This window comes from Lagopus muta, chromosome 7, assembly GCF_023343835.1.
Source record: "Lagopus muta isolate bLagMut1 chromosome 7, bLagMut1 primary, whole genome shotgun sequence".
NCBI classification, from domain to species: Eukaryota; Metazoa; Chordata; class Aves; order Galliformes; family Phasianidae; genus Lagopus; species Lagopus muta.
The window spans coordinates 17,042,673-17,068,504 of NC_064439.1; the positions used below are offsets into that span (position 1 = coordinate 17,042,673).

At 39.3% G+C, this 25,832-nt stretch overlaps 1 protein-coding gene across 15 annotated transcripts in view; it reads right to left on the reverse strand.

Moving 5' to 3' along the window:
* Positions 1-25,832, reverse strand: part of KIAA1217 (KIAA1217 ortholog) — a 345,692-nt gene that overhangs the window by 97,493 nt on the left and 222,367 nt on the right. For 5 of the 15 annotated variants that reach the window (XM_048951727.1, XM_048951731.1, XM_048951732.1 and 2 more), the window contains one exon: positions 5,021-5,101. The exons of 8 other annotated variants lie outside the window; for them this stretch is intronic. In XM_048951727.1, the coding sequence (XP_048807684.1) occupies positions 5,021-5,101 (81 nt within the window). Of the gene's footprint in view, positions 1-3,748; positions 3,926-5,020; positions 5,102-25,832 lie in introns of those variants that run through there. 2 more of the 15 variants (XM_048951737.1, XM_048951734.1) reach the window with 2 other exon arrangements.

The window sequence follows — 25,832 nt, forward strand, 5'->3', positions numbered from 1 at the left end:
CACAGAAGAAAAGTCAGAATGCTCACAAAGAAGAAGTATTGTCTAAAATCAGGACAGTTGTAAGCAGATACTCTACACACACACGCAAAACCGAGGAAATATCAGCACTTTCCTAGGCACACCGTCGGGATAAGTGCCCCAAAACAGAAGCAGGCTTAGAGCTAAAGCAGCAGGGCTCTGTTTTCCCCTGTACCAACACTGCTTGGGCCATAATGTCCTCAGTCAGGCACAGCTTCCCGCACAGCTATGTGAGCAGACTGCTTTGAATTGATCTTTCAGCCAGCTGAGCTGAACTTCCATGCTAGTACTGGGTAGGAAGCTCAGCAGAAACAAAAAGGCCAAAAGTTGAAAGATTCTGGTGAAAACTTAGATATAATCACAGCAAGTTTTGAGATGATTTTATTTAATCCTTTTGCAATACAAGGACGTACATCTCTGTAATCTTTTCAGGGTATCATACAGCAGTTACAGAAGATCCGGTATCTTCTAACTGTTCTTGGGACTTGATAAAAAATAAAGCTATGGCTAATCAAGCCTCACTGTTGCTGGCTGGCTGTCACAGCTTGTCCAAAGCATGCACTTGTAATGTATCTGCTGTTCTTTCACTGACTCAGAAAAAGAAGCAAAAAAGTACATGGCTCAATGAACACAGTAAGATTTCAAATAATGAGCAGTAAGACCAGAGGTACCTGAATAAGGAAAGTAAAATGTGGTAGAGATGCCAACATGGCGAGCAGTCCCAGGACACTAGAGATGCCCCCACATGCCACTGAAGCACTGCCTCTGCCCTGCTGCCCTCCTCTGCATCCAGGTATGCCCAGATAGAATCATGTAATTACAGAATCATTAGGGTTGGAATTTAATCCAACCATCAGCCTATCACTATCATGCTCACCTTTTAGCCTAATGAGTTCTATTGCTCTGCTCATCACAATTTCCTTCCATGCTCATTATGCTATTTACCACGCTAATCAATATCTCTGATTTTATTTTCATTCTTCTCCTTTTCAAAAAGCTGCAAATTTCACTTCACACATTTGCACAGACAAAAATAACCTAGCAGGTTATGTACCCGTTACCTGAAGAAGGATTTAATTTCATCTCTTGATCAATTTACACTTTCTATTTCCTATCTCCAGGAACTTCTTTAGTCCTTATCTTGACTGAAATTTATCTCTTAAGGAGAATCATCTTATCATGTACATCTTCAGAGCTGCTAGCACCCCTGGCAGCATATGAATGGTAAACAAAGATATATTAAAAAAAAATAATACAACCCTCATAAAGTAACTCTCTTTAAACATGCACTCTGGAGAACACACTTCTCACAGGCAAAGGAAGCAAACCAATATTTGACTTTCTTCCCAACATTTAAAAAAAAAAAAAAAAAAAAAAAAAAAAAAGAGAAGAAAAACAAAAAGAACAAGGGAGATCTATTTTTCATGACCTTCAGGTAGATAGTTTCTCCTGTGACTTGTGCCAAAGATGGCTACTGGATACAAAACAGACTGCAAATGCACATATAAACAGGCTGTGTTTAATGTATGATGAGTTTATTAACTCTGAAATATTGTCACAGCACATGTGCTCTTATTATCATAGCAGTCGTATTTCCTCATCCCATTTGTGTCAGCTCCAAATTACCATTGTCTGAAGGAAGGATCTGCTTCTTCCAAAGATACAGAGTCTTCAGGGTCCTATACGATCCCAACTACAAGGTTTTACTTGTCTGAACTAGTGACATAACTGCTGCTGAAGCGAAAATGAATACTACCTACGTGTTCTTACTGTTAAGAAATTATTATAACAATGTTTTCCATAGTGCTTTGTCAGAAAATTTAAATGCTTATGCATGCCTATGTACAACTAAATTCATATTACACCTATGGAATGGATGCAGTGGGATACTCACATACAGAGACAACCTTGTAAAGATGCTGCACCAAAACTCGCTGCAGTCAGTCCCACTGGGAAGCACTAAGCCCACTGCAGCGTGGGATGCCGCACCAAGTGGGTGCCTCACCCATTTCTGTGAATATGTTTGAAGGCAGAACTCTGCCTATGGAAGGATCTTTACCAACATTCTCTGTATACATTGATGCTGACCACGGTCTCTTTCTCTGAGCAGAAAAAAAAAAATAAAAATCACGTCTCATCATTTGTCAGGATTTATAACCATATTTTTAGGTAGGAATGACATTCAAACCATGTGAAAAATCCACACGTTTTCCCAGGAGCCTTGCATGGCCAGCTGCGCACTCCCTGCTGTGGCCGGCCGCCAAGTCCCATTTTAATCCCGAGGACAGCCGCTGCTGCTGACTGCCACGCTCCCTGCTCGGCTTCTGCAGGGCGATCCCCGAGCTAGCAGGGAATTTTTCATGCAACTCTGCTGTAAGTGATAGACACAGAGCAACGTTTCCAGTCTTTGGTTCCCAACTGCAGGCACGCAGATACACTGAAGCCTGTTTTTCTGGAAAGCAGTGTGTTTGCAGTAAAGATATTCATTTGAAGCAATAAAAGCTGTAGGTGCTCAGCACTTATGCTGCCAGACCTCTTATTCAGATGTTTAATTGGAGGAACTCGCATTCGAAAATGTGCCCTGAGGAATTCAGCAGCCTGCCTAAGAGCAGCTTAATTAGTCCAGACAAGTCCAGACTGAAATATGCAACATGCTGTGGCATCTCTTTTGAATACATCAAATATAAAAAATAAAAAAATACCCAAACCAACCCAAATAATCCATGTTGCACTACAGAAATATTTCTCAGAATGTTTCTAGCCAAGTCCAAGGCTGTTTGTTTTTTTCTTTTTACCAACACCAGTCTGAGATTTTAAGGTGGAAATTAAAATAAAATGATAGATATAACAAACAGTCATCCACTGGCAATAAGCAAAAATTACACTGAAGGAAAGAAATCAGAGACACGGAGCTCTGCTGTATTCTAATGCCTGGTGACACAAAGTATTTATCTACGTGAGAGCTCAACTCAAGAAGTGACGATCACCTCACCACTTCTCTCCACAAAGCTTCCACTGTCCCATCTATTCTGCTCCCAAAATTCACCCCTTCACAGTTTCTGTCATATTCTTGCATCATAGCCTCAGTTTATCATTACTTTAAGTAGGTTACCCATAAATTGATGCCCTGGTGTCAGCATTTGTCTTAATTAAAATCTTATGGCAGCTTCAGTTGGAAGCTATTTCTCTTTTCCCTCCTAAAAACCCCACTGTGAAGCATTCACAGGACAGAATGATCCCTTGTTCCAAGTGGGAGACGGCTGTGCCTCATCAGCTGCAGGTGACTTCTACCTACACAGCCCCCAGAACTGTCATGAGAAATTCAAAGATTAAAAGGGATGATTTAAACAAAAACTGTCATTATGCTGATTAAAGGGGAAAAATCCTTACATGCTTAAAACCACATGCAAAAAGGAAGAAAGAAAGAAAGAAAAAAAGAATAAATACCAGATGCCTAGATGTACCTAGGGAATAGTGTGTTCTGATTCAAGAAGACGATTACCCACCCATCCCTTTTCTCCCACACATGTGCCTAAGGAAAACGAGAGGAGGGTCTGTTTTTGTGGTGTCTGTTTCCCAAAGCAAAGGAGCACAGTGCAGGCTCCAGCCCACAGCTGCCCTGGAAAAACCTGTTTTTCTGATTTCTAAAAGCAAACAAGGAGATCTTCATTAACACGTTATTTTAAAAATAACCGGGGGAAGGGGAAAGAAAAAAAGAAGAATCCCTCACCACTGATGCTGGTAAGTGGGAGGGAGGTCGGTGAGTGGGACAGGGCTGCTGCAGGAGGGGTGCTGTGCCACAGCGGAGCTTCACCTCCTCTTTGCCCGCTTGTCACCATGCCCTTCTGCTCCTTCCTCCCTCGGCCCAAAAGTGAGAAGCTTCCCTGCTCCCCACACCCTGCCACTCCCATCTTCCCCGTGGTCAGCATTTTTATTGGCCCATTGAAATTCTCCGAATGGAAACAAAAGCAGCGGGGAAGCAAATAAGCCGCGTGCTCCGAGGCCTCCTTCCTTATTGGCAGCACGTGTTAGCTTGCTGCTTTCACGGTTCTGCTTTTGTAGGAAAAACAAAAAACAAAAAACTCTGTAGCACCTTTCAGAAATGTATCTAAAAGGCGTGCACTGCAAGGGTGGAAAAAATCTTTAGCAGATATCCGTGGAAGAAGTCACATAGAAATAGAAGAGGGTAGAGTAGGTAGAAAGATGTGACAGAGGGGACTTCAGAGGTGCTCAGGAGATTTAAACAAAAACTCCCAAGAGCCGCGGCTTTCCCTCAGCCAGCTTGCCTTACATTGAGATGCAAGGTGCAGAGAAACACTTCCAAATCTGCATGACAGCAGGGGCTGACTTTAGACAAGGAAAGTACAGCCCCAAGATGCAGAAGCATATGTAGAACAACGTCAGGGTATTCTACATTGGGACTCTTTTAAATGTTAATTTATGTTTCAGCTGGGCCCCCAGTACTGCTCTCCGGCCATTATCCCACTTGGGTATCCAGCAAATGTTTTCCTTCAACTTAAATTCTCTCAAAAAGATCAATTTGCAAGTTGAGAACTAAGCTTTTTAGCACATCAAATGCAGAAATATTTACTTCCGCATCCACAGATCTGACCTCAACTTTGCAGAAAGTTTTCTTTTGTAACAAATACACAAATAAAATTAGAATTGGGTCACCTGGTAGGGATCTGATTTGACTGATTTATATAAGACCTCCCACTGAATTTTAGTAGGTTTCAAAACATCTATCTGAAATACAAGTGTGGACTTTGTATCTATCATGCCATTAAATGAAAAGTCAGAATTAAAAAATCATCAAATGATGCACATGCATCACACTCCCATATGCAATTAATCTATATGAACGACACCGCTTTCAGAGGGAAAAAGCATGCAGATCTGTATTTATTTGAGAACGCTAGTTGTGATGCAAACCACACATAGTTAAAAGGTAACAAACTCAATCCACAGCAGAGTGCAGTAAAAAAGAAAGTACAGTACTAACTCTCTGAGAGGATTCAATTTTCATCAAGTACCTTTGAATGTCAAGTTCTGAATGAAGGGAGACCAACATGCACTGCAAAACCTGTGGATCAAAGAGAAAAAAGAAGGGGAGGGGGAAAGATAATTGTTAACAGGAAAGGAAAAAAGAGAACAACAGAATTAAAAGAGAATAATCTCTACATACTGAAGGTATACTGAGAGAGAGAAGAGAAGAGAAGAGAAGAGAAGAGAAGAGAAGAGAAGAGAAGAGAAGAGAAGAGAAGAGAAGAGAAGAGAAGAGAAGAGAGAATAAAGGAAAGGCATGTGTGTTAGGGAGCAACATGTTCTCTCAATGCTTAATATGCAATATTCTCAGAACCTTTTTCTGGACTCAATTCAAATATGCTACATGTGATGGTAAGTCAAAGAGGCTGAGAACGTTTTTCCTGATAAAAGAGTTAATGGCAGAGAGTTTAGCCACACAGATTCAAAAAAATATATGTAGCAACTGCATCTGACAAGAAATTGTAAAATATGCATTCTTCCAAAGGAATGATAGAATTCTTGGCCAGAGTTGGTAGCAGTCATTGTACTACAGAGTGAGTTTCTCACTTACTACAGAGACATGGAATCCTTTCAGCACAACTTAGCAATATTATATTACTCTTGATTAACCCAACTTAAAAAAAGAATAAAAGATAAACTATGGTATGACTAAGAAGTGTTCTCCAATTATGTCTCTCTTAACTATTCCACATCTATCATAAAGAACATAGACTGTGAAGATGTGCTAAATGGGTTTAAAAGCAAAAAAAAAAAAAAACAACAACAACAAAAAAACCAACCAACCAAAAAAAACCCAACCAACCAACCAAAAAAAACAACCTCAAATAAACAAATATAATTCTCCAAACACATGAATGAGATGCAAACTGGAGGGCAAATTGCCTACTGATGTTTGAGACCTTACAGGCAGAAGTCCTATATTCTGCTTAGACTTCATTTGCCTGCGGGGTGCAGGGTGGAGGAGATTGCATGCTACTCTCTGAACAACCTTCTCCAAGCACTGGATCCCCCTCAGCCAGCACCAGACTCCCATGACAGCTGCTGTGCCACTACAACATGCAACTATTCGAGCTGGGCAAATCATTGCCACTGCACTGATAACAAGGGCATCATTTTTAAAGAATCTTACTTAGCAAGTAACTTACAATGCCAACATCGTAAGTAAGAGAGAAATTCCAAGAATCTCTTAAATTTTAGAAATCCAGGGAATGTGAGCATATGAGTGTTGATGGTGGGGACAAGGTAAGAGACATTCAAGTATGTATACTAAGATTTTTCATTAGTTTCCATTGGATACTTTGGAAGGGCAGTACTGTTCTATTTAAACAGAACAATAGATCATTTTTCTCCCTGTGATAAATGCATCATTTACAATTGTTGAAGTAAAATGTGATTTTTACGAATAGGCCATTTATGCAAACACAGTACAAATTAAATGTAGCCTTCCGGCAACAACTGGATAAACTCCAGTTCCAAACCACAAAGACAAAACAGTCTGTTGCTAATGGTTTTTCATGCATTTATAATGTCACCGAACCACAAACCTGAAAAATTCTGTCTGACCTTTAATTAAACTATTCTGATTTAAAAAATAAAAAAATATGGATTTTCTAAGGACAAAACCCCATTGCCAAATATGTGAGATTTCCAATGGACAAAATGCATTTCTGCTTGAAGCTTGGTCTGCATTACATTTCAAGACCACAGTTTGGAAGGGCTGTTATTTTGCAGAATGGCTGAGTCAAAAGAGAGCATCAGTCACCCTCCCTAAAGACACTGCATAAAACCAATGGAAGCTATATAGTTTCCTCAAGTCTTGACACGCTCGTGGGGAATTACAACTATGTGCTCTTTCTCTGGAATTTCCTATTCCCAAAAGAAATTAGGAAATGAGGGACCCCATCCCTAATTCAGGGAAAATATTGCTCTTTTCCCCCCTCTTTGAACAATGCATTTATTTTAATTCTAAAGCAAATAGGTGAAGATTCATAGTTAAAATACATGAAACTGGTCCATCTAGGAGTCGCTCTCTCCTTTTACCAGAGTCATTCTAAAATGCTATGGTGTTGCATGTGATGCAGAATTAAGAAATAGCTATCTCTGTATAAACAGTCTGGCAGGAAAAAATGAAACACACCCAAACACCAAATGACACCAGCAGTGCAGCAGAACACTGACTTCTGCACCCAGAGGCAAAAGAGGCCTCCTTGATACTATACAGCCAACTTTGGATCACCTAAAGAAGATCCAGACATGCCCACATGGGAGAAATATAATCAAGGCTATTGCTGCAACCCACAGAAAGATCTTATTATGAATGAAATTTGATGATAGTTGGATCTGACTCCAAACCTGAAGCATGGCCTCATTTGGAACTTTCCAAAATATTTCTTAACTTTCTATATTCCTTTCCAAATTCGACACCGCATCGATGCCTTCATCAGAAGTCTGGTGACCTCAAGTGTATTTAAAGAGGGAAAACATCTATTTCTTCCTTTGCTCCTAGACTGTAGAGGAGTTTTTATTTTTTTCTAACTGTGGGCATGCCTGGGGATATATATAGCACACAATGATAGGAAATGAATTCAAGAAGAACTTAGCAACTTCCACATGCAGCAAAGGCTGCTATCTCCACATCCCAGGTACAGGTTCCTGTGACAAGCCCCATCTCCAGTTTCCCTTGCTGACTCCATGAATGTACTTCAGAGATGTGAGGCGTCAGAGCGAATAACCTACATGAGGGGAAAAACAGGATGTGGAAGAAAATTCCACAGAAGATTAACAAACCATGGATGGGACTTATAAGAATTAAAGAGCTGTGGAGCACTGAACACTCAACTAATGTGCTCTGAGCAACCTCTGGTGGCCAGTAAGTAGGATCCTGCACCTCCTACTAAGTCACACAGGGCCTGTGCCTTCTATCCCAGACATGGGATTAGCTAGTTTGAATGAACCACACTTGATCAGCTTCACCAGCATGACATGAGTTCCAGTGAGCTGGGCGATGGCAGGGGTTTTTGCTGTCACCAAAGGCCTGCAGAGCAGAGCAGAGCAGAGGAAAAAGGAATATAAGTGGTACCAACTCTTGGGCTAACGTGAAAGAAACCTGTAAATACAGGCAGGTGGAAAGTTGATATGGAGAAAATCAACAATAGAGCTTAAGTAATTTCTTCTGGAGAAAAGCAGAAAAAGTTAAAGGCCAAGAAAAAGAGTGGAAGACTTAGCTTGAGCCACCACATCCAGTTAATGAATGTTTGCACAACTTCACTAACAGTAGGTGCGAGCAGGATGGGATGCTACATGAAGAAAAAACGATTTCAGGAGCCAGTATCTGCAATAATGAGAAAAGTACCATGGAGAAATGAAACAGCTGCCAAACATGTTGCTTTTGAACTTTAAGCCTAAATAGAGTGAGCCATTGCCCTGGGAAAAGGTGTAGAAAGCTAAAAGTCATCAGAGGAAAGCAAAGATGCAAGGAATGTGGGGAATGTCATCAAACTGAGTCCTGAGAAATGACTGGTGAACAGTGCTGTAAGGTAGTACTCAAAGGGTTAGCATGCAGTAACTTAGGGAGGACAAGGATTAATATCTCGAGGCTGACTGACTGTGCTGGTCATTATTCCAGGCCCTTCAAAACAAAGGTAAATGAAAGGTATGCCTGCCTTGTGGGATCTGCTTGCTAAGCAGATCAAAGGAAAGTATTCAGCACTTTAAGCAGGATCAGGCCTGTTGAACACTGAAATGTTAAGTCTCCAAAGGAAAAAGCAGATGCTGGAGACACTTGTGTTGATGATTTAGTAGGAGACATCTGTCCCTCTGAGTCAGCCTGAAATAATGTCACAGAATGGTGTTGGGAGTGCAGTGTGCTCCCACAGCAGGAATGCAGCCCTGCAATTCTTGCTGACAGTGCTGATACAATTCGAAGTGCCTTTCACTGAGGTACTGGCAGTGCTGCAAAAGTGGACATATCGAGGAGAATGCTACACTTCTCTTTTTTTCCCAGCCCATGTAACAGTCACTTGATTTATGTTCCTGATGGATTTCGAAAAGGTAGTCTTTACAAAGGAAGAATACATTAAACACACTACATTTATCATGGGTCGCCCAGGAAGATGACATTGCTGCCAGGACAAGAAGTGGCTAAAATAAGAGATATGCACAGAGGTTTGGTATGAAGCAAAGTCAGGTTAGCCAGGACATTACAGTGCCAATTAGTGTTTCCTAGGCTTACATCTCTGGGTGAGATCCTGCAGAGACATGCAATCAGCTGACACTGGAGGTAAATGATAAAGCACAACAGGCTAGAGATGAGTGTGTAGATGATGATACATGACAAAATGAGATGCTGACTCAGAGGTCTTCTTAAACAGCTTGAGAATGAGGAAAGGAAATGAAGATCAACTGCTTATTTCCTGTGCACAATGGTTTTGTAGGGAAGATACAAGAAAGTGTTATTGTTCAACAGTGATGGGATGGGAAAACTCAGTTGATTCAGGCCACAGACATTTTTCTGACAGAAATTTTAATGCACAGATACCTGGCTTTTTTGCCAGGGAAAGAGTGAAGTCTTTTATCACATGAAAATACGGAGACAATGTACAGGGTTAAATACAAGCAACCTGCAGGAAACAGGCATGCAACTGCTGAAAAAGTGGAGATGGCCAGAAGGGTCCAAAAAGGAAGCAGAGAAACAAAAAGACCAGTCAAATGTAAACACGGAATGCAGTCAGAGGGAGGAGAATAAAGCAAGAGGGCCCAGGAAAGGTTAGGACTACTTGTTTTTCAGGATTTACAGCATCCCTCACAGTGAGTTGTTTGGCTCTCACTCATTGAACATTATAGCTGAAAATGTTTGTTACCTTGGCAAACTGTATTTTTGAAAATTCCTAAACAACAAAAAAAGTTAAAAGAATCTCCTTTCTGCTGTCATTTTTATCTTTTTTTTCCCCTCGGCCTTTGTAAAAAAATTACTGAAAAATTGTGCTTCATTCAATTTTAGGGAGGACTAAAGCTGAAATAATACAATTTTATAAAATACTTAATAAAAATTCAAATCAAACAACTAGAAAAGGAGAACTTTTAAAACATCTCAAAGGAATCCAAGTCATATTCCAAATCATAATTTGTAGGGAAATAAAATAGTTGCACCTGTAAAATTGATAACTGTTTGGTCATCAAGGAGTACAGAAGATCTCTAGAGTCACACAGCCTTCCCTTTTCTGTTGTCTGCCTACGTGGAGATACCATATCACAGCTCCATATTTTTGCACTGCCTGAGCAGAAATACAGGATTGTATCTGTACTCCACGTTGTATGGCTACTACGACAGAAAAAAAATCATTTCTTTTTCACATGAAGTAACTTAGTAGCGCTGGGGCTTTTTTGGGTTGTTTGTTCTTGTTTTTTTAAGCAAGGTCCTTCAGGGTAGGTCCTTCATGTTGCAGTCTTGGTTCTATAATTGAATTTTGCTTTAAGATATGTATGTAATTAAGAATATGAGAAGTCCACAAGAGTATTTTCTTAAACAAAATTGGACTTGAACTTATTTGGTTGATCTTCAATAATCTGTAAGACTGTGCTCTAATATCTCATCAGCCCCTTCCCTTCCCTGCCTTCTTCTATATAAAAGTAACCAAGACAATAAATGAATAAATAATTTTAGTATTTATGATGTGTTTGATCTCTTCTACAGTTATTCAAGTATCACTATGAAGTGAAACAGGAAAAAAAACGTTTGGTGCAGGCAAGAAAAAAAATGTCAATTTGGTTGAGTTTCTCTGAGGTAATATTAACCTGATATGAACCTGTGGATCTGAACTAGCATCTTTTCTTGTGTGTGTGTGTCAAAATTCTGCAAGTTAAAAGCTTAATTATACAGACAGGGAAAACTAAAGAAACAGTAACAGAAAATCTCAAAGCTTGTTGCATGATGCATACAAGTCTGCAACGAGGTACCTCAATAAAGAAAACACTGTGTCACCCATTAATTCCAGTAAGATTTTAAGGGAAACAACCAACTTTAAGGTAATAGTCAGATTAGGCATTTTAAATCACACAGAAACAAGGGCTGCTCCAAAAGTAATGCCTCTTACTTTAACTACATCGGCCCATATCAGAGGAAAATGTTGGTGGTATGGCAGTAGAGGTTGAACCTTCTACCAATATTCCATTACGTTTTTTGCCATGTGACAGATGGCAGCAGAGGGGAGGCTTGACAGAATGGAGTGTGACATGAAAGTGCAGATGAAGCAAAGGTGTGCATAAAATGGCACCCACTGATACTCACTAATGCTTGTTGAATGTTTATGGAGGCCTGACAGTGGATGTGAGCACAGTGAGGAGGTGGGTACTGCATTTCAACAGTGGCAACAGTGATGTGAAAGACAAGCCACACTCAAGTGGCCAGCTGTCACACTACAAAATGAAGAGCATCTCAAGCAGCTCATCCACACTAATTATAACCAGGGAACTGTGTATGGAGCTGAATACTGGTTCCAATGCATTGGAAATGACAGTGGCAATGCCGGAGTACAGTTTGCACCAAGTAGGTCCCACAAATACGCAAGCAGAAATAGAAAGAACATCATTTGCAAGTTTGTCAGGACCTATTGAATCAGTATGAAGCTGGGGTTGGAGCTTGATGATCCTTGAGGCTCTCAACCCAAACTGTTCTATGATTCTTTGAGGCTGGAGGTGGCAGTTTCCAGGATCGTATCATTACTGGTGATGAGATGTGGTGTCAGCACCCTGAGCTGGAGTCAAAACAGCAGTCCATGGAGAGGCGACATGTGAATTTCCTGTTGAAGGAAAAGTTCAAGACGTTGCCCTCAGTGGCCAAAGAAATGTGCACTGTCTTTTGGGATAGAAAAGAGGTGATCATTCTGGACTTCCTGAAATCCAGACAAACCACCAGCTCTGACTAACACTGTCTAAGCTGAAGGCTCAAACTTGCGGAGTCAGGCCAGACAACAAGACGTCCTTTCTCTTGCAACACAAGAATGCCTGGTCCCATACCAGTTTGAAGACAGTGGAGCACATTACCAATCTTGGTTGGACTGTCCTATCACACTCAGAGTACAGTCTGGATTTTGTGCTTCCTAAATTCCATCCATTTGGGCCAATGAAGGATGGACTGCAGGGACAACATTTTCCTTGTAATGATGACATCTACATGGCAGCTGTGAAACAGTGGGTCACCTCCATGGGTGCAGATTTTTATATGTGCAGCGTGCAGTCTTTTGTTCATTGCTGGCAAAAATGCATAGCTAATGGTTGTGACTATGCTGAAAAATATCATTTTGTAGTGGAATATTTGCTCTATTAAATAATATTGTTGTGCATTTTGTATCTGTTGTAGTTTCCATGGAAATAAATAGAAGTCATTACTTTTAGAGCTATCTATATATCTATATAGCTCAAATATCTGGCAGTTTAAACATGGATTCAGACACTAAACTTTACTAAGTTAAATGACAAGAATGTTCTCTATATTTCTTATTGTAACTACTTCACTTTTGAGACACAGTATTTTTGTTTCTAATAGTCTGTCTCCCCTATTACTCATTCACTTCTCTCTACCACTATCATCTCTTCTTGGAATCACAATACATCAGTGAAGATAAATAACAAAAAGTGATTATGAATCTTTATAAAAGGATTAAGAAACAACGATGACCTAAGAATGAAAATAATTGCATGAGCTGTCTTCAGAATTTTGAAACATAAGAAAGAATAATAGGAAAAGTATGATGTGTAAAGAATACAGTTTTTTCTTCTCATTTTTCTGTGGCATTTTCCTCTCAACTTCACTTGAACTCACTGATGTGGTTATTCGTCCAACAATCACTATCGAAAAGCGCAGTATGGTGTATGCAATGACAACTGATGGCTTACAGAGAAAAACATCTGAAATGCTGAAAAAAGTGCATGGCCTTGTCTTCTTCCATTGCTCAGATTGAATGGTAATGTTTCTTTTATGAATTCTTCCTTTTTAAACTTCATTTTGGCTTCACTATTGATTAAACGTAACTGATTTTCTAAGCAGTAATCAGTTCATCCTATTAAACCTTATAAAAGATACACAAAGTAAACAAGGTTGCAGGAGTTGCTCTTCCCTCCTCACCCAAAAGAAGAAGATACGGGAAAGCATGATAAAAATTGTGGTTTTACACAGATTATGTTTTATCTTTCTGTTGGATTCCTTCATAAGATATAACAGCATCAGGTTTTCCAACAACTCTAAATTATGGGTACTGCAGGTATCTGCCAACAACTACCATTTTAACTACTGACCTTGAAATTTTAGGCAAGAGCTCGTGAAGTATAATACCTACCTGCACCATGATGCTACAAAACTATACCCAGTAGACTGCATTTGTGCTCACTCTTACGGAAAGCCAGAAACTAATTCATTTGTGCACGTCAATGGATCTAAGCTCTTTTAAGCAAATAGGTTGTAGTGGAGAAATGATTTGGAGAGCACTCATCAAGGGTGATCTTGCTAAGATAAATCAACGCAAAACTGTAGTGGCAAAACTATTCGCTGTCAGGTGTTCTTTTATTAATTATTTCCTCATATACTAAAGCACTTTCAAAACCTTCCACTGACCAGAATTCTCTTGACCACAGAGGAATGTGTCAGTTGTTTTGCTTAAGTACTGTATGCTATTCACAGCAGCAATCTTCCAAACATGCTATAATTCTCTCCCACACCCCAAAATTCCAGATCCTTTTCAGTTTAAGCAGGTCTGGAAAGATATTCAGTCTCAGTTTTTCACATTACCAAGAGTTACCAAGCTTTGGTTCCCATTTCAGTCCTTAATAAAATCTCATTTCTTGCCCTTGGCCCACCATATAAAATGAAGTTCACAATACCTATCAAGCTTACAAGATTTCAGAAATAATTAACCCACAAACAGTTTCTAGCACACTGCAGGAAAAACTTACTTTAGAAAAGTATCATTTTTGTGTACCACGTTAAATTTGCTCTTAACCTTCTTCAAGGGTCACAGGAGTCTCAGCACAGTAGTGAGGTTCTGTCTCCTAAATTTTTTCTTAGAACATCTAAAATTTTGGACAATATCAAATATAAAAAGCCTGCCCATCTCATTATTAACTGAATTTATTCTTGTCCACCTTTTTCTTAAACACTCAGCTGTCATCTATACAATTACAAGAGAGATATAAGTTCAAAAATGCCTTTGTGCAGCATATACCAGCTCACACTTAAATAGCATATAGAGTAATTAGAGTGGAATCTAGCTGAATAAGTCAGTCTCATCATCTTGTAACATCAGCTACCTCATATCAGTGAGATAGATACGAAGTACGGATAATTCTATATATAAACAATGACAGTCTGCAAGGTCCTAAATAAATTTGGTTTTAATACAATCAGATATCACTGCTATGATATAAGGGACTAATTAATGTCAGCCAACATTGCTTTATGGAAAATTATCTTGACATCACTATTGTAAAATTACTCTGCACATTTTGATTGATAAGGAAACTTAAATATTAATTTCAGTTTCAGATTTATAGAGAGACAAATTCACATATTGTATGCCATTCTCACTGCAACATGTTTCATTACATATTGCAAAAAATACTTCCCAAAATTATCCATTCACGTTTAAGGGATACAACAAAAAAACAATAATAAACAAACCACAACATCAGCTCATTCATCAGAAATGGCAGTTCAAGTCAATCCCATTTGGAAACAATACATGGATGCTACTTGCTTTACAAGACTTACAGAACAGGGTACAGAGCTCAACTTGGATTTCAAGTTGACGTCATTACTGTTCACAAGCCAACACAGGGCTTTAAAACTGAAAAGAATCTACAGCATATAAAATGGTTTCCAACTTGTAAGGGGTCCAGGCCCTGCGCCAGTGGATAATAATTTGCAATACAGTTTAAGGCCTTTTGGAGGAAAAAGTGGGGGAGGAAATACAATATGCTCATGTAGAAAGGAATGTGCAATTCCATACCCTCATGTGCTATGAAGAGAAACAGTTTTCTAAAATCTTGTTTTCTCATATTGTTTGTGTCTTCTCTTCAGATGCTTAAGCCTTTCTCATGCTGGGTTCCTTACTTTTTAGTATCTCTGTTCATTGAAAATCTTTCTTTATAATTACAACTTTTAGCACCACTCATAATTGAAAAATTATCAAAAATAAAGAGAAAGTAAACCTAAAAGATAGATAATAGGTATAGCTTATGGATGCTTGAGGTAGATACAGTGAAAAAATATGTATGGTTGAATTTCCATAACGTTTTCTCATTGCTTATTTACTTTTTGTACATACACATTAGTATTCCTAAAGCTGCAGAGAATACACCAAATTAAAAAAATTAAAGGTAAAACATTCAAGATGAAGTAACCTTTAGTACACAAAACCAGATGAGCAGTACATAATTTCTTCTACTCTTGCATGAGCATTCAATGAAATCACACTCCTCCATGGTTATCCTCCCCTAAATTCAGCAAAAGACAGTGCTATCTGTTCAGGCAAAAAAGATATACGCAGTACTTGAAAAAGCTGCATCTCAGTCCTTTCTAACTGCATGGCACCAGTCTTTGCTAGTCAATAAATACTGTAGCCAGAAGATAAAGTAGGTTTGCATTTGAACATTTGCCTGGTTACTGAAATTATGCAAGCACATGAGTCTTGTGATTTAAAGATACACGCATAAAAAGAGTCTTGACTCTGCAGAAGTTCATGGATTTCTAATTTTTCTTTTTTGCTACAGAGTTTACAAGAGGGCCAGGATTTCATCCCTACAGTGCTGTCCTCTTTGAGCATCTCTAAGCCTTAAAAAGGGATTTAAAAGATTCAAAGAGAAAAAAATGGATCCCAATATACTGCTCTTTCAGGAAGATTTTGAGAATAATTCATCTTCCAATAGATGCTTCTGTAGGAAATGACTTTAAAGTAAAATATACTGGCAGTGGTAGTGGTCTTTGTTGTCTATCTGAACATGGGTGAAGGTGCCTTACTTCGTGAAAATGTGTGTTGATGTCTTTGCAGTTATACCATGTTAAGTTTTACCTCCTGAAGCAAAAAAATATTCCTGATTTGGCCATGAAACAACACCCCTTTTCTTTTTGGTTCTCATAATTCACTTGCCAATTGTGTTGGATAGACACACATTCTTATCATCTAAACAGCGAAACGCATATTGTGTTTCCAAACATCAAGACTTCACATTCTCTGATGCAACTGGGAGATCAAACATTTAAGTGTGCATTGTAGAAGTGCATTTTTTTTTCTCAAAGGATTACCTTCTTATTTGAAGCTTGTAGCAATTCTGATTGAGAGAATTATGACTCTGAGATACTTCTATTACTACACTATACACTATAGTATAGTGTAGCCTTGCTACACTACTCTACTTGCCTTTCACAACATAAATTGATGACTTGGCTGTAACTGAATGTAATATCCAGGCTGATTGTGTGGGAAATACACTACCATCCACACAGAAAGGAGAGGGAAAGATATTTAATCTTGCAGGTAACAGTGTATGACCAGTATTTCATATTTCAAGATCTTTCCTGCAGAAGACAGACTCAGAAACAGGTAGATATGGACCTGTTGGAGTACACTCAGAGGACGGCCACAGAAATGTTCCCAAGGGATGGAACTCCTTCCCTATGAGGACAGGCTGAGAGAGCTGGGGCTGTGCAGCCTGGAGAAGAGGAGGCTCTGGGGAGAGCTGAGAGCAGCCTGTCAGTATCTACAGGGGGCTGTAAGAAAGAAGGGGAAAGACTCTTTTGCAGAGTTTGCTGTGATAGAACGAGGGGAAATGGTTTCAAAATAAAAGAAGGGAGATTTAGGTTGGATGTAAGGAAATGTATTTTTACAATAAGAGTGGTGGGGCGCTGGCACAGGTTGCCCAGAGAGGTGGCAGAAGGCCCATGCTTCGAGACACTCAAAGTCAGGCTGGATAGGGCTCTGAGCACCTGATCTAGTGTAGATATCCCTGTTCTTTGTCAGGGAGTTGGACTATGTGACCTCTCATCTCCCTTCCAACTCAAACAATTCTATGATTCTATGAACTTCTAAATTTTTTAAAATCCTAGAAATTCTGGACAAAAGTAATTTGAAATTGAAGAGATAATCTAATCTGAGCAACTGAAGACGGAATACTTAAATCCTTATGAAGACAGTGAAATATTCCAGACATCTATTCACGTTGATTGTGTTACCCTAACATCCATTTAACCTTCTTAAACAAATCTCCATTGTCAGTCATTTTCTCTAGTTATTGAAATTCCCAGAAGCATCATTATTCCTCCATTTCTAAAAATCACACAGAAACCCCAATCTGCCTATGAAAGTGGATTAGAGAAAATTCTATGAAAGCGGATGTTAAAGGGAGTTCACTGAAGGTTAGGTAGTATTAGAAAGCCAAGTGGAAAAAAAAAATCCAGTGGATGATCATACCTGCTTTAACATGGATTGACTTGCTTTCTGTTCTGCTTATCTCAGGAACTTAATAAGTGGCTACTAATTTTGATAGCATCCAATACGGCAATGACACAATAAGCACTGCTGAAAGATACATTTATGTCTTGTTCTCCTCAGGGAACACTGAATTCTAAAAAGAACTAATCGTTTGATTATTTCAGAAGCTAGTAATAAATAATTTCATGTTACATCTATATCTCTGATAGAGCTCTAATAGGAGAAGACAACAAAGCATAGCAAAAATAGCCAGTAGCAACAATACTTAATTGCCTCTTCTAATTCACTGATGTAATTCAAGAAATCTATTATTCAATGTACCCCTCTGGGATGCGAATGGATGGACTGTTTGTTGTTGTTAAAAATGACCACTTAGATTCTTTCCTAACATCTAGTATCTTTTTTTTTAGAAAATTCATTTGAATCTATTTGTCTGAAAAAGGGTGAGCTTTTAGGAAAATTTTCATGGAAAAATTTTAAGCAATTTTATCTAAGGCAACTTTTGCATAGAAGGAGAACTGATATTGTTCTATCAAGAGCAATGAGACAAAAGCATGCAACTAAATAATATGGAGTAAAAATAGTAAGCGAAGAACATCTAGAAAAGTGTTTCTAAATTAGTTATATACTCTTCTGCTTTTTTTTTTTATGTGCCTAGAAATCAAATTAAAATGAAAAAAATATTTTATGTGGCCTAAAAGCACAAAAAAAAAAAAAAAAAAAAATCACCCCCAAAACATCCTTAAAAGCATTTTGTAGACATTACACTCTCACATCACAAACTCCTTCAACCTAGTTAGCAGAGACTGCAAGTCTTGTTTACACAAAACATTTAATAGAAACTTGGAATAAAATGTTTTCTGAAAGCGGGTAACTTTAAACTCCCTTTATGCCTTAGTAAATATTAAACAAATAATGATAATGTGCAATCCAGAACAAATCCTTGGTACACAGCATTTAAAATGGAGCAAAACCCCCAAACAGTACTTACCCTTTGAAAAAATCTCCTCTGGAGTTACTGTGATAGATAGCAGATTATTAAAGCCTGCATCAGCAGCAACTGTATTTGTTGTGTTTGAACTGAGATAGATGTGTTACAAACATGGTCCAAGTAGCAGGGCAAAAAGTTTGCGTACTCCTGGTATTTTAAGCAAACAAACAAAGCCCTACCAACTGCTAACCTTCACAAGGTGAGCCAACCGCTTTCCAAATGAGCCTCCAAACTCCAGACCACACATCAGGAGATGGGATACGCCTGATTTCAGCTGCAGAGATGTCGAAAGCAAGTAGCTGCCAGACACTTTGAACTAAAAGCTGAGCTCATAAAACCCATCTTGTGGCTCTGATAAGTTAAGGTAGCTGCGGGGCTCTCCCAAATTGCTCCATGCTGGGCAGTCTGAAGGAGGCCATCAGCAGTGCAAGAATCTCTGAAACACAGCTCCTGAAAGCACCCTTCACCTGCTTTCATGGCATTTGTCTATGCAGCAACACATCCTTAAACCAGGATGTTCTCTGCACCAAGGGAAATCAGCAGGGAACAGTTTTTTTCCAGATCTCCAACCACTTGACTCATTATCAAAGCAAGGCAGATCATTAGGAGAAGCAAGGAGCTCTACTCCACTGCATACCAGTCTTTTACTCGAGGCCCTTGTGATGGCATTGCATCGATTGCACTCGTGTGCACTGCACACATCAAATACTGCAACCACTTACATGGGAAAAACATAAATGGAAATATATGGAATAGAGGTAACTTCTAATTTACAGCAGGAAGTCATCTGTATGTTAAGAATCAGTCTGTCCCTTAGAGTGCCATCAAACTATCCATGGGCCATAGCTCAGAACAGCTGATCCATACCATACTTAGCCTTCACAGAGATCTTAAAAATTGTCTGATATTTTTTGAGTGTTTTTAATATTTTCTTTTCTGAATAAAATAGTATTTTAATAGTGCAATCGCAATATATTACAGCACTGGAGAAATTCATTTTCAGGTAAGATAAAGTCCATCTCCTCCATTGTCATACATTGTTCCATTAAAACTGATGGCAGCACAAAGAAAGGAAAAACAAAGTCTCCAACTCGACAGTTTCTGCAGTAACAGTCTAAACATAAAAATCTTTATGGTGGATATGGAATAGCAGGATACAAGAGGGCAACTCTTTCTTAGAGCAGCATAACTTACAGGGACAATTTTCTTTGCCAGAAAGGGGTCTTCCACTTCTTCATCATGGGAAAAGAAATAGCAATAAAAGTTAACTGATAAAGACCTGCAGAAAATGCTTTCAAATTGCAGCAAGTACAGTCACAACTACCACCTCAAAGTGCTGCATTCCTAATGCCTGAATCTACTATTTCACAACATCCTGTATTAACAGTAAAACACAATTCCAAACTGTAGCTTTCCATTTTGTGTGTATTCACTCTGGATCAGGCTTAATTCATTAGAAGTAAGAAAGTGCCTAGAGGCAATTTAGATTTCCTCTGTCTATTGAAAATACAGAAACCTCACAAGAACCCTTTTACTAGTGTGCTGCTGGGAAAAAAAAAAAAAAGGTATGAGGGATAAAATCCTTCAAGAGCTCCTTACAGTTGAAAATTGGCCAATTCAAAGAATAATTTCCAAAGCAACAGACTGTGCTTTATCTCTTTTCCAATTACTATTTTCTTGTTAATAAATATGACCTTCAGAGCAAGTACCACAGCATTCTTATGGCACTGGTGGTTGCAAAGAAAGGCATTTTAGTAAACTTACTGCAAAAGAAATGCATTTCAGCACTAAGGTCTAAAATGTTGCCAACTATATTTCAGGCCATCATTCCATTACTTGATTTTCTTATTTTAAATGGAATGCTTCAGAAAAGCACACAAAAATGCTTTCTGTGAAGTACACGTTTTGCTGGAAGGAAAAAGTCAACCATTCATATAGTTGACTTCAGGGGCACAAAGCTTATGTAAAATATAAAGCAGTAACGTCGTATTTCTGTGAACTGCAAACAAAGGCTTGGAACTCTGCAAATAAGTAGCTCTAACCGTCTGGCTTCTAAAACAAGAATCCTCCAAAATGTCAGCCTGGTGTTAACTATCATTTATTAGTTTGATGCCCCAGGGAATAAAAGAAAGAATGTGGACAATTACCAATCTTTACTTTGAATTTTCAGTGGCCATTTTCAGGTCTCTCATGAACATGCTTATATTTACTTGCTAAATACAGCACACAGTTCTCATCACACTATTTAAGGTTGAGCTGCAACTGTTTGCTTTACCTAGGAGTAAACAAGACAGGTTCAGCTTGCCAATAAGTATTCAGATCTTAGCTAAGAAAAAAAGCTGCTTACTATTTACTAAACTGAGGATGAGCTATAAACAACAACGTTGGTGAGCTCAGAGACATATTTTGGCTCTTGAATATTCTCAAGCAGTCTAATTCTGCTGGCCTAACACAGTTTGGGCTGTGATTAAGTCTTCAGTAACTCTCTCTGAATATCTAGCACTGAAAACAAACAAACAAAAACAAAGTCAGGGCATTCTCAAGAAACGAGCCAACTATCATCAAGTAGGTGGAGGCACAGCTGACAGTATCAGATGCTTAGGGGATTTCTTCTGTGTATTTTGTCTTCACAGTTTTATATCTGTATTTTCATCATCATTACTTTCAATCTGCTCCCTGTATTTTTAAGTCCATGTCTTACCTACATGAAGACATGAAAGGTAAAACTACGTATCCAGTGGCCATTCATTCCCATATCGTATGTAGACTGTCCTAAGGACCATTGCAATGACAACAGAAGTTGTCAAAGAAAGCAGCTGGCACTTAGCATGCAAAACTGTCCATAATTTTCAAAGTAAAGTGGTATTTTCTGCAAGGATTCACATTTGCTGGTAATTGATACCCCAAAGCTATCTATTGCACTGAGACTATTCAATATCCAATGTGCAATCCTTCACAACATTTGGTTACTACTCTGGTGGATTCTGGTGTATCATAGGAGCGCAGGCATCTGGGAGTAGGAAGATGCACTTGAAGACTTTATACCTATTGCTGAATGCACTCAGGGCCACATACAGTAAGGACAAAGGAGTGACGAATCTCAGCTAGTGCTGCCTGGAAGGTCCTATCAGATGTGTTAGGGAGGAGGAACTGTGTTTGACACTCTCTTCCACAACATCCTGGTAGTGAAGCTTAGAAAGTGTAGGATAGATGAGTGGACAGTCAGGTGGGTTGAGAATTGGCTCACTGGCAGAGCTCAGAGGGTTCTGATCAGCGGCACAAACTCTAGCTGGAGATCTATAACTAGTGGTGTTCACCAGGGATTGATGCTGGGTATGGTCTCTTTCAACATCTTCATCAATGACCTTGATGAGGGGACAGAGTAAGCAAGTTTCCTGATTATATGAAGCTGGGAGGACTGGCTGACACACCAAAAGTCTGTGCTGCCATTCAGCAAGACCTGGAGAGGGTGGAGAACTGGGCAGAGAGGAACCTGATGAGGTTCAGCAAGAGCAAGTGTAGAATCCTACACTTGGGGAGGAATAACCACATGCAACAGTACAAGTTAAGGGCTGACCTGCTGGAAAAGAACTCTGCATAGAAAAATCTGGGGATCCTGGTGGCTAACAGGTTGGCCACAAGCCAGAAGTGCGCCCTTGTAGCCAAGAAGGCAATGGTATCCTGGGGAGCATTAAAAAGAGCGTGGCCAGCAGGTTGAGGGAGGTTATCCTCCCCCTTTACTCTGCCCTGGTGAGGCCATGTCATGAGTGCTGTGTCCAGTTCTGAGCTCCCCCATTCAATAATTTCCTATGAAGAGTCCAGTGGAGGGGCCACAAAAATGATGAAGGGGCCTAGAGCACCTCCTGTATGAGGAAAGGCTGAGAAACCTGGGGCTGTTCAGCCTGGAGAAGAGAATGTTGAGAGTTTGATGCTTATAAACATCAAAAGCATGGGAGTCAAGTTGATCGGAGTGGACTCTTTTCTGGGGCAAGCAGCAGTAGAACAAGGGGCAACGGGCAGAAACTGGAATGCAGGAAGTTCCATACTAACACTAGAAAGAACTTCTTCACCATCAGTGCCAGAGCACTGGAACAGGCTGCCCAAGAGGGTTGCAGAGTCTCCTTCTATGGAGATATTAAAGACCTACCTGGACACTTTCCTGTGCAACATACTGTAAGGAACCTGCTTTAGCAGAGGGGTTGGACTTGATCTCTTGAGGTCCCTTCCAACTCCTACAGTTCTGTGATTCTGTGATTTGTAAAATTGTCAGCAGATGAAGCAGCTGCAGAGCACTGTTACTAACACTGCTGAAATATGTGCTTCAGACCTTTAGCACATTTGAAATTATTCTGCACTGTGTCCCTCAAATGGTCTGAAACCTTCCATGTTTATACAAAACCAGATACTCCTTCAGGCAAAGAGAGTGCTCCATATTTCAAAGAGAAGTCACATACCAAAAACTTATTCATTTGGAACCATAGTGAAAGTTCAGGCATGTTACTGAGCAGATTTCTCTAAAGGCTCTAGTGATCTAATCAGGATGACTTAATTGCATTTGGCTTTGAAACCCAAGCACGGCGCCCAAAAAGGAGAGGGCTGTTCTAAAGTACAGTAGCAGCTTCCAATTGTAATAGGAACTGTGTGAAAAGGATCCATGAGGCCCAAAGATAACTCCGGTTGCCATAACAAGATCATCTGGATCCGCAAGCACAAACAGAATGGCTATTTTTGGAAGTTTGCTTTATCTATTGCATGTGTGGGGATGTGAACACCTTCTGAGAGACAGAAGATGATGAGATTATAAGCATTTGCACAACAATTTGTTTAAAAGCTCAGAAAACTCATGAATAATAAGCTAGGCTAACCTTTCTGTAATTGCTTTCTTCCCACAGTATAAAAATGTATGATTTGAAAACAGTCATCACTGCTTTCCCTCAGTGCTCTCTTCCCTGACAGGTACCTTACAATTACATTGCAGCTGCACTCCAAAGGAAGACCCAAAGACAACCTCTCTGAACTCATTTTGTAAATCTATAAACAAAAAGAAATATAAAGTTCTGAGGTGCAGGCAGCCCCTTGTATTGTTTGAATCTGAAGGGTTTAACAGTTTGTCGTTCATAAGACTAAATCTCTACTCCACCACTCTATCCTTGGAATTTTTTCATTCCCAGGTATGAGGTAAGCTATTATCCTACAGAGCGCTGTTACAAACTTTTTAATAATTTAAAAAGGTGGAAATAAATTCTTACATGCCTCTTGAAAATTCCTCGGGGGCTCTTCTTTTAAGAAAAAATCAATTTCTAGGAAGATTAACTGCTTTATCAGGCTCATCAGAACAGTCCTTCACTATAGAAAGCAAAAGCACAGTTCACTCTACTAGACTAAAGAAAGATCTCTGAGTATCTGCTGTTGTAAATAAAGTGTGTAAGTGCACATGCATATACATTCAGTTAATTGATCCAGAACCTGCTGGCTCGTTAAAAATATATAAATAATTAAATTACTAAAAGAATACAAAAATCCCAACAAAACACAAACCTATAAAACCTAAAACTGGAATGGCTGTTTCTGACTCCCCAAATGCTTGGAATTCACACGCATGTGATGCACAATGATACGTGAGACCTTATCTACATACAGTCTATACAGACCTATCTCTGGTGCACCTCTACACAGAACTGAGCTCCATACCAAGCAGAGTGAATAATGATGGGTGATTGCATTAACATCTACTCTGAGCTTTCACACAGCTCTTGCGCATCATCTCTAATTTCAACAGGCTCTCACTTGAGCTTTATATCTTATTTTCTTCACAACTATCAACTAGAAACCTTTGAATAACACTTCACTAGGAAAATAAAATATTAACAGACCAAGTTTCTTGACCAAAGAAAGTTTAGCCTGTTGACAGATATTCAGTCTGTCTGGTGTTGAACAGCCACGTAAGATGGATCATTAAGCATAAATCCATATCAGAGTTTATAATGATTGCTATCTCAATACAGAGCAGGTCAAGTACTATCTTTTGTAAGCCATTCAAGAAAAAAATAATGAACTGTGGAGATAAAAGAACTGATGGAAGTTTCTGAATAGAACTTTCTGCTGCAGATCAACATTTGAAAACCATTCCCAGCTGTTAAATCTGAATTTTTAATTGTACACAAGAGGTTGAGGAGAAAATAATCAGCAGATGCAGCTACAGTTTGTTCTATCTATGATTATCTATTATGTAGATGATTTACGGTTTCAACCATTTTTGGAGAGACAGGCACCAAATTTATTCTTCTAATACTGCTTTCTGTGCACAAGTGTTTAATTATAGGCTCTCCCACATTTTCTCTGGAATAATTCTTGAGCACAGAATGCTTTGGTACAATTCCTGGAGCTTATGCTCTCAGAGAAGAGAAATAAAAGCAGGAACTTGTTAGGGTGGCAATTCCAAGATGCTGTAAGCTCAGACTCACCCACTCACCAGGCTCCTCTGTCACCTGCCACCTGCTTTGCCCACAGTCTCAAACAAACCTCACCATTAAAAATAAACTAAAGTACAAAATGGCAATAGAAGAGAGGCTGTGGGGGCAAACACAGCAGTTTGGGTTCTCTCTCATTTTTTCCATCACCTCACATATCCATCCCTATCCCGCAGGTCCCAGACAGATCTATAAAATTACACTCCCCATGTGCTTCAACATGTCTGCTGAGGGAAGTGAGGTAAAAAGGAATTCAAGTCTGAACACTTCTCCATTCACAGCCTTTAATCATCATGTCCTCCAAGTGCATAAACCCGAATGCTAGGAATAACAGGATGCTTCCAGGTGTGCCAAAGCACACCGGGGTCTCCTCCTGTCTGGTGGAGCCTGCACGCAGCCAGCCAGGCTGAGGGGATGGACATTCACAAACATGTTAACAATTTATAGTACTGGTCTATTGCACTTTGATGTCAGAAAGGCGAGAAAAATGGATATTTCAGCCAGGAAATTGTGTTCCTCCATAACACAGAAGCCATTACAATATGGATGAGATCTGGAATCTATTAGAAGACATAATGGAAAATAAAAGCTAAACACATAAATAACTCATCCACTTGGAATTTCTTTTAAAAATATTGAAAGATATTAGACGCAACCAAGATTAAGTGTCTGTAAAATATATTTTTAAAAGACACATCTTTTTTTTCACTGGGGCATATGAGACCAAAGCAGTATCTAAAACCTCAACAAAGAGAAGCTTTATTACTTCTGCCTAGAAATTTAGGCTTCGGCCTTAATTCACTTTGTTCCTCGTGGCTGCGGTTGGAA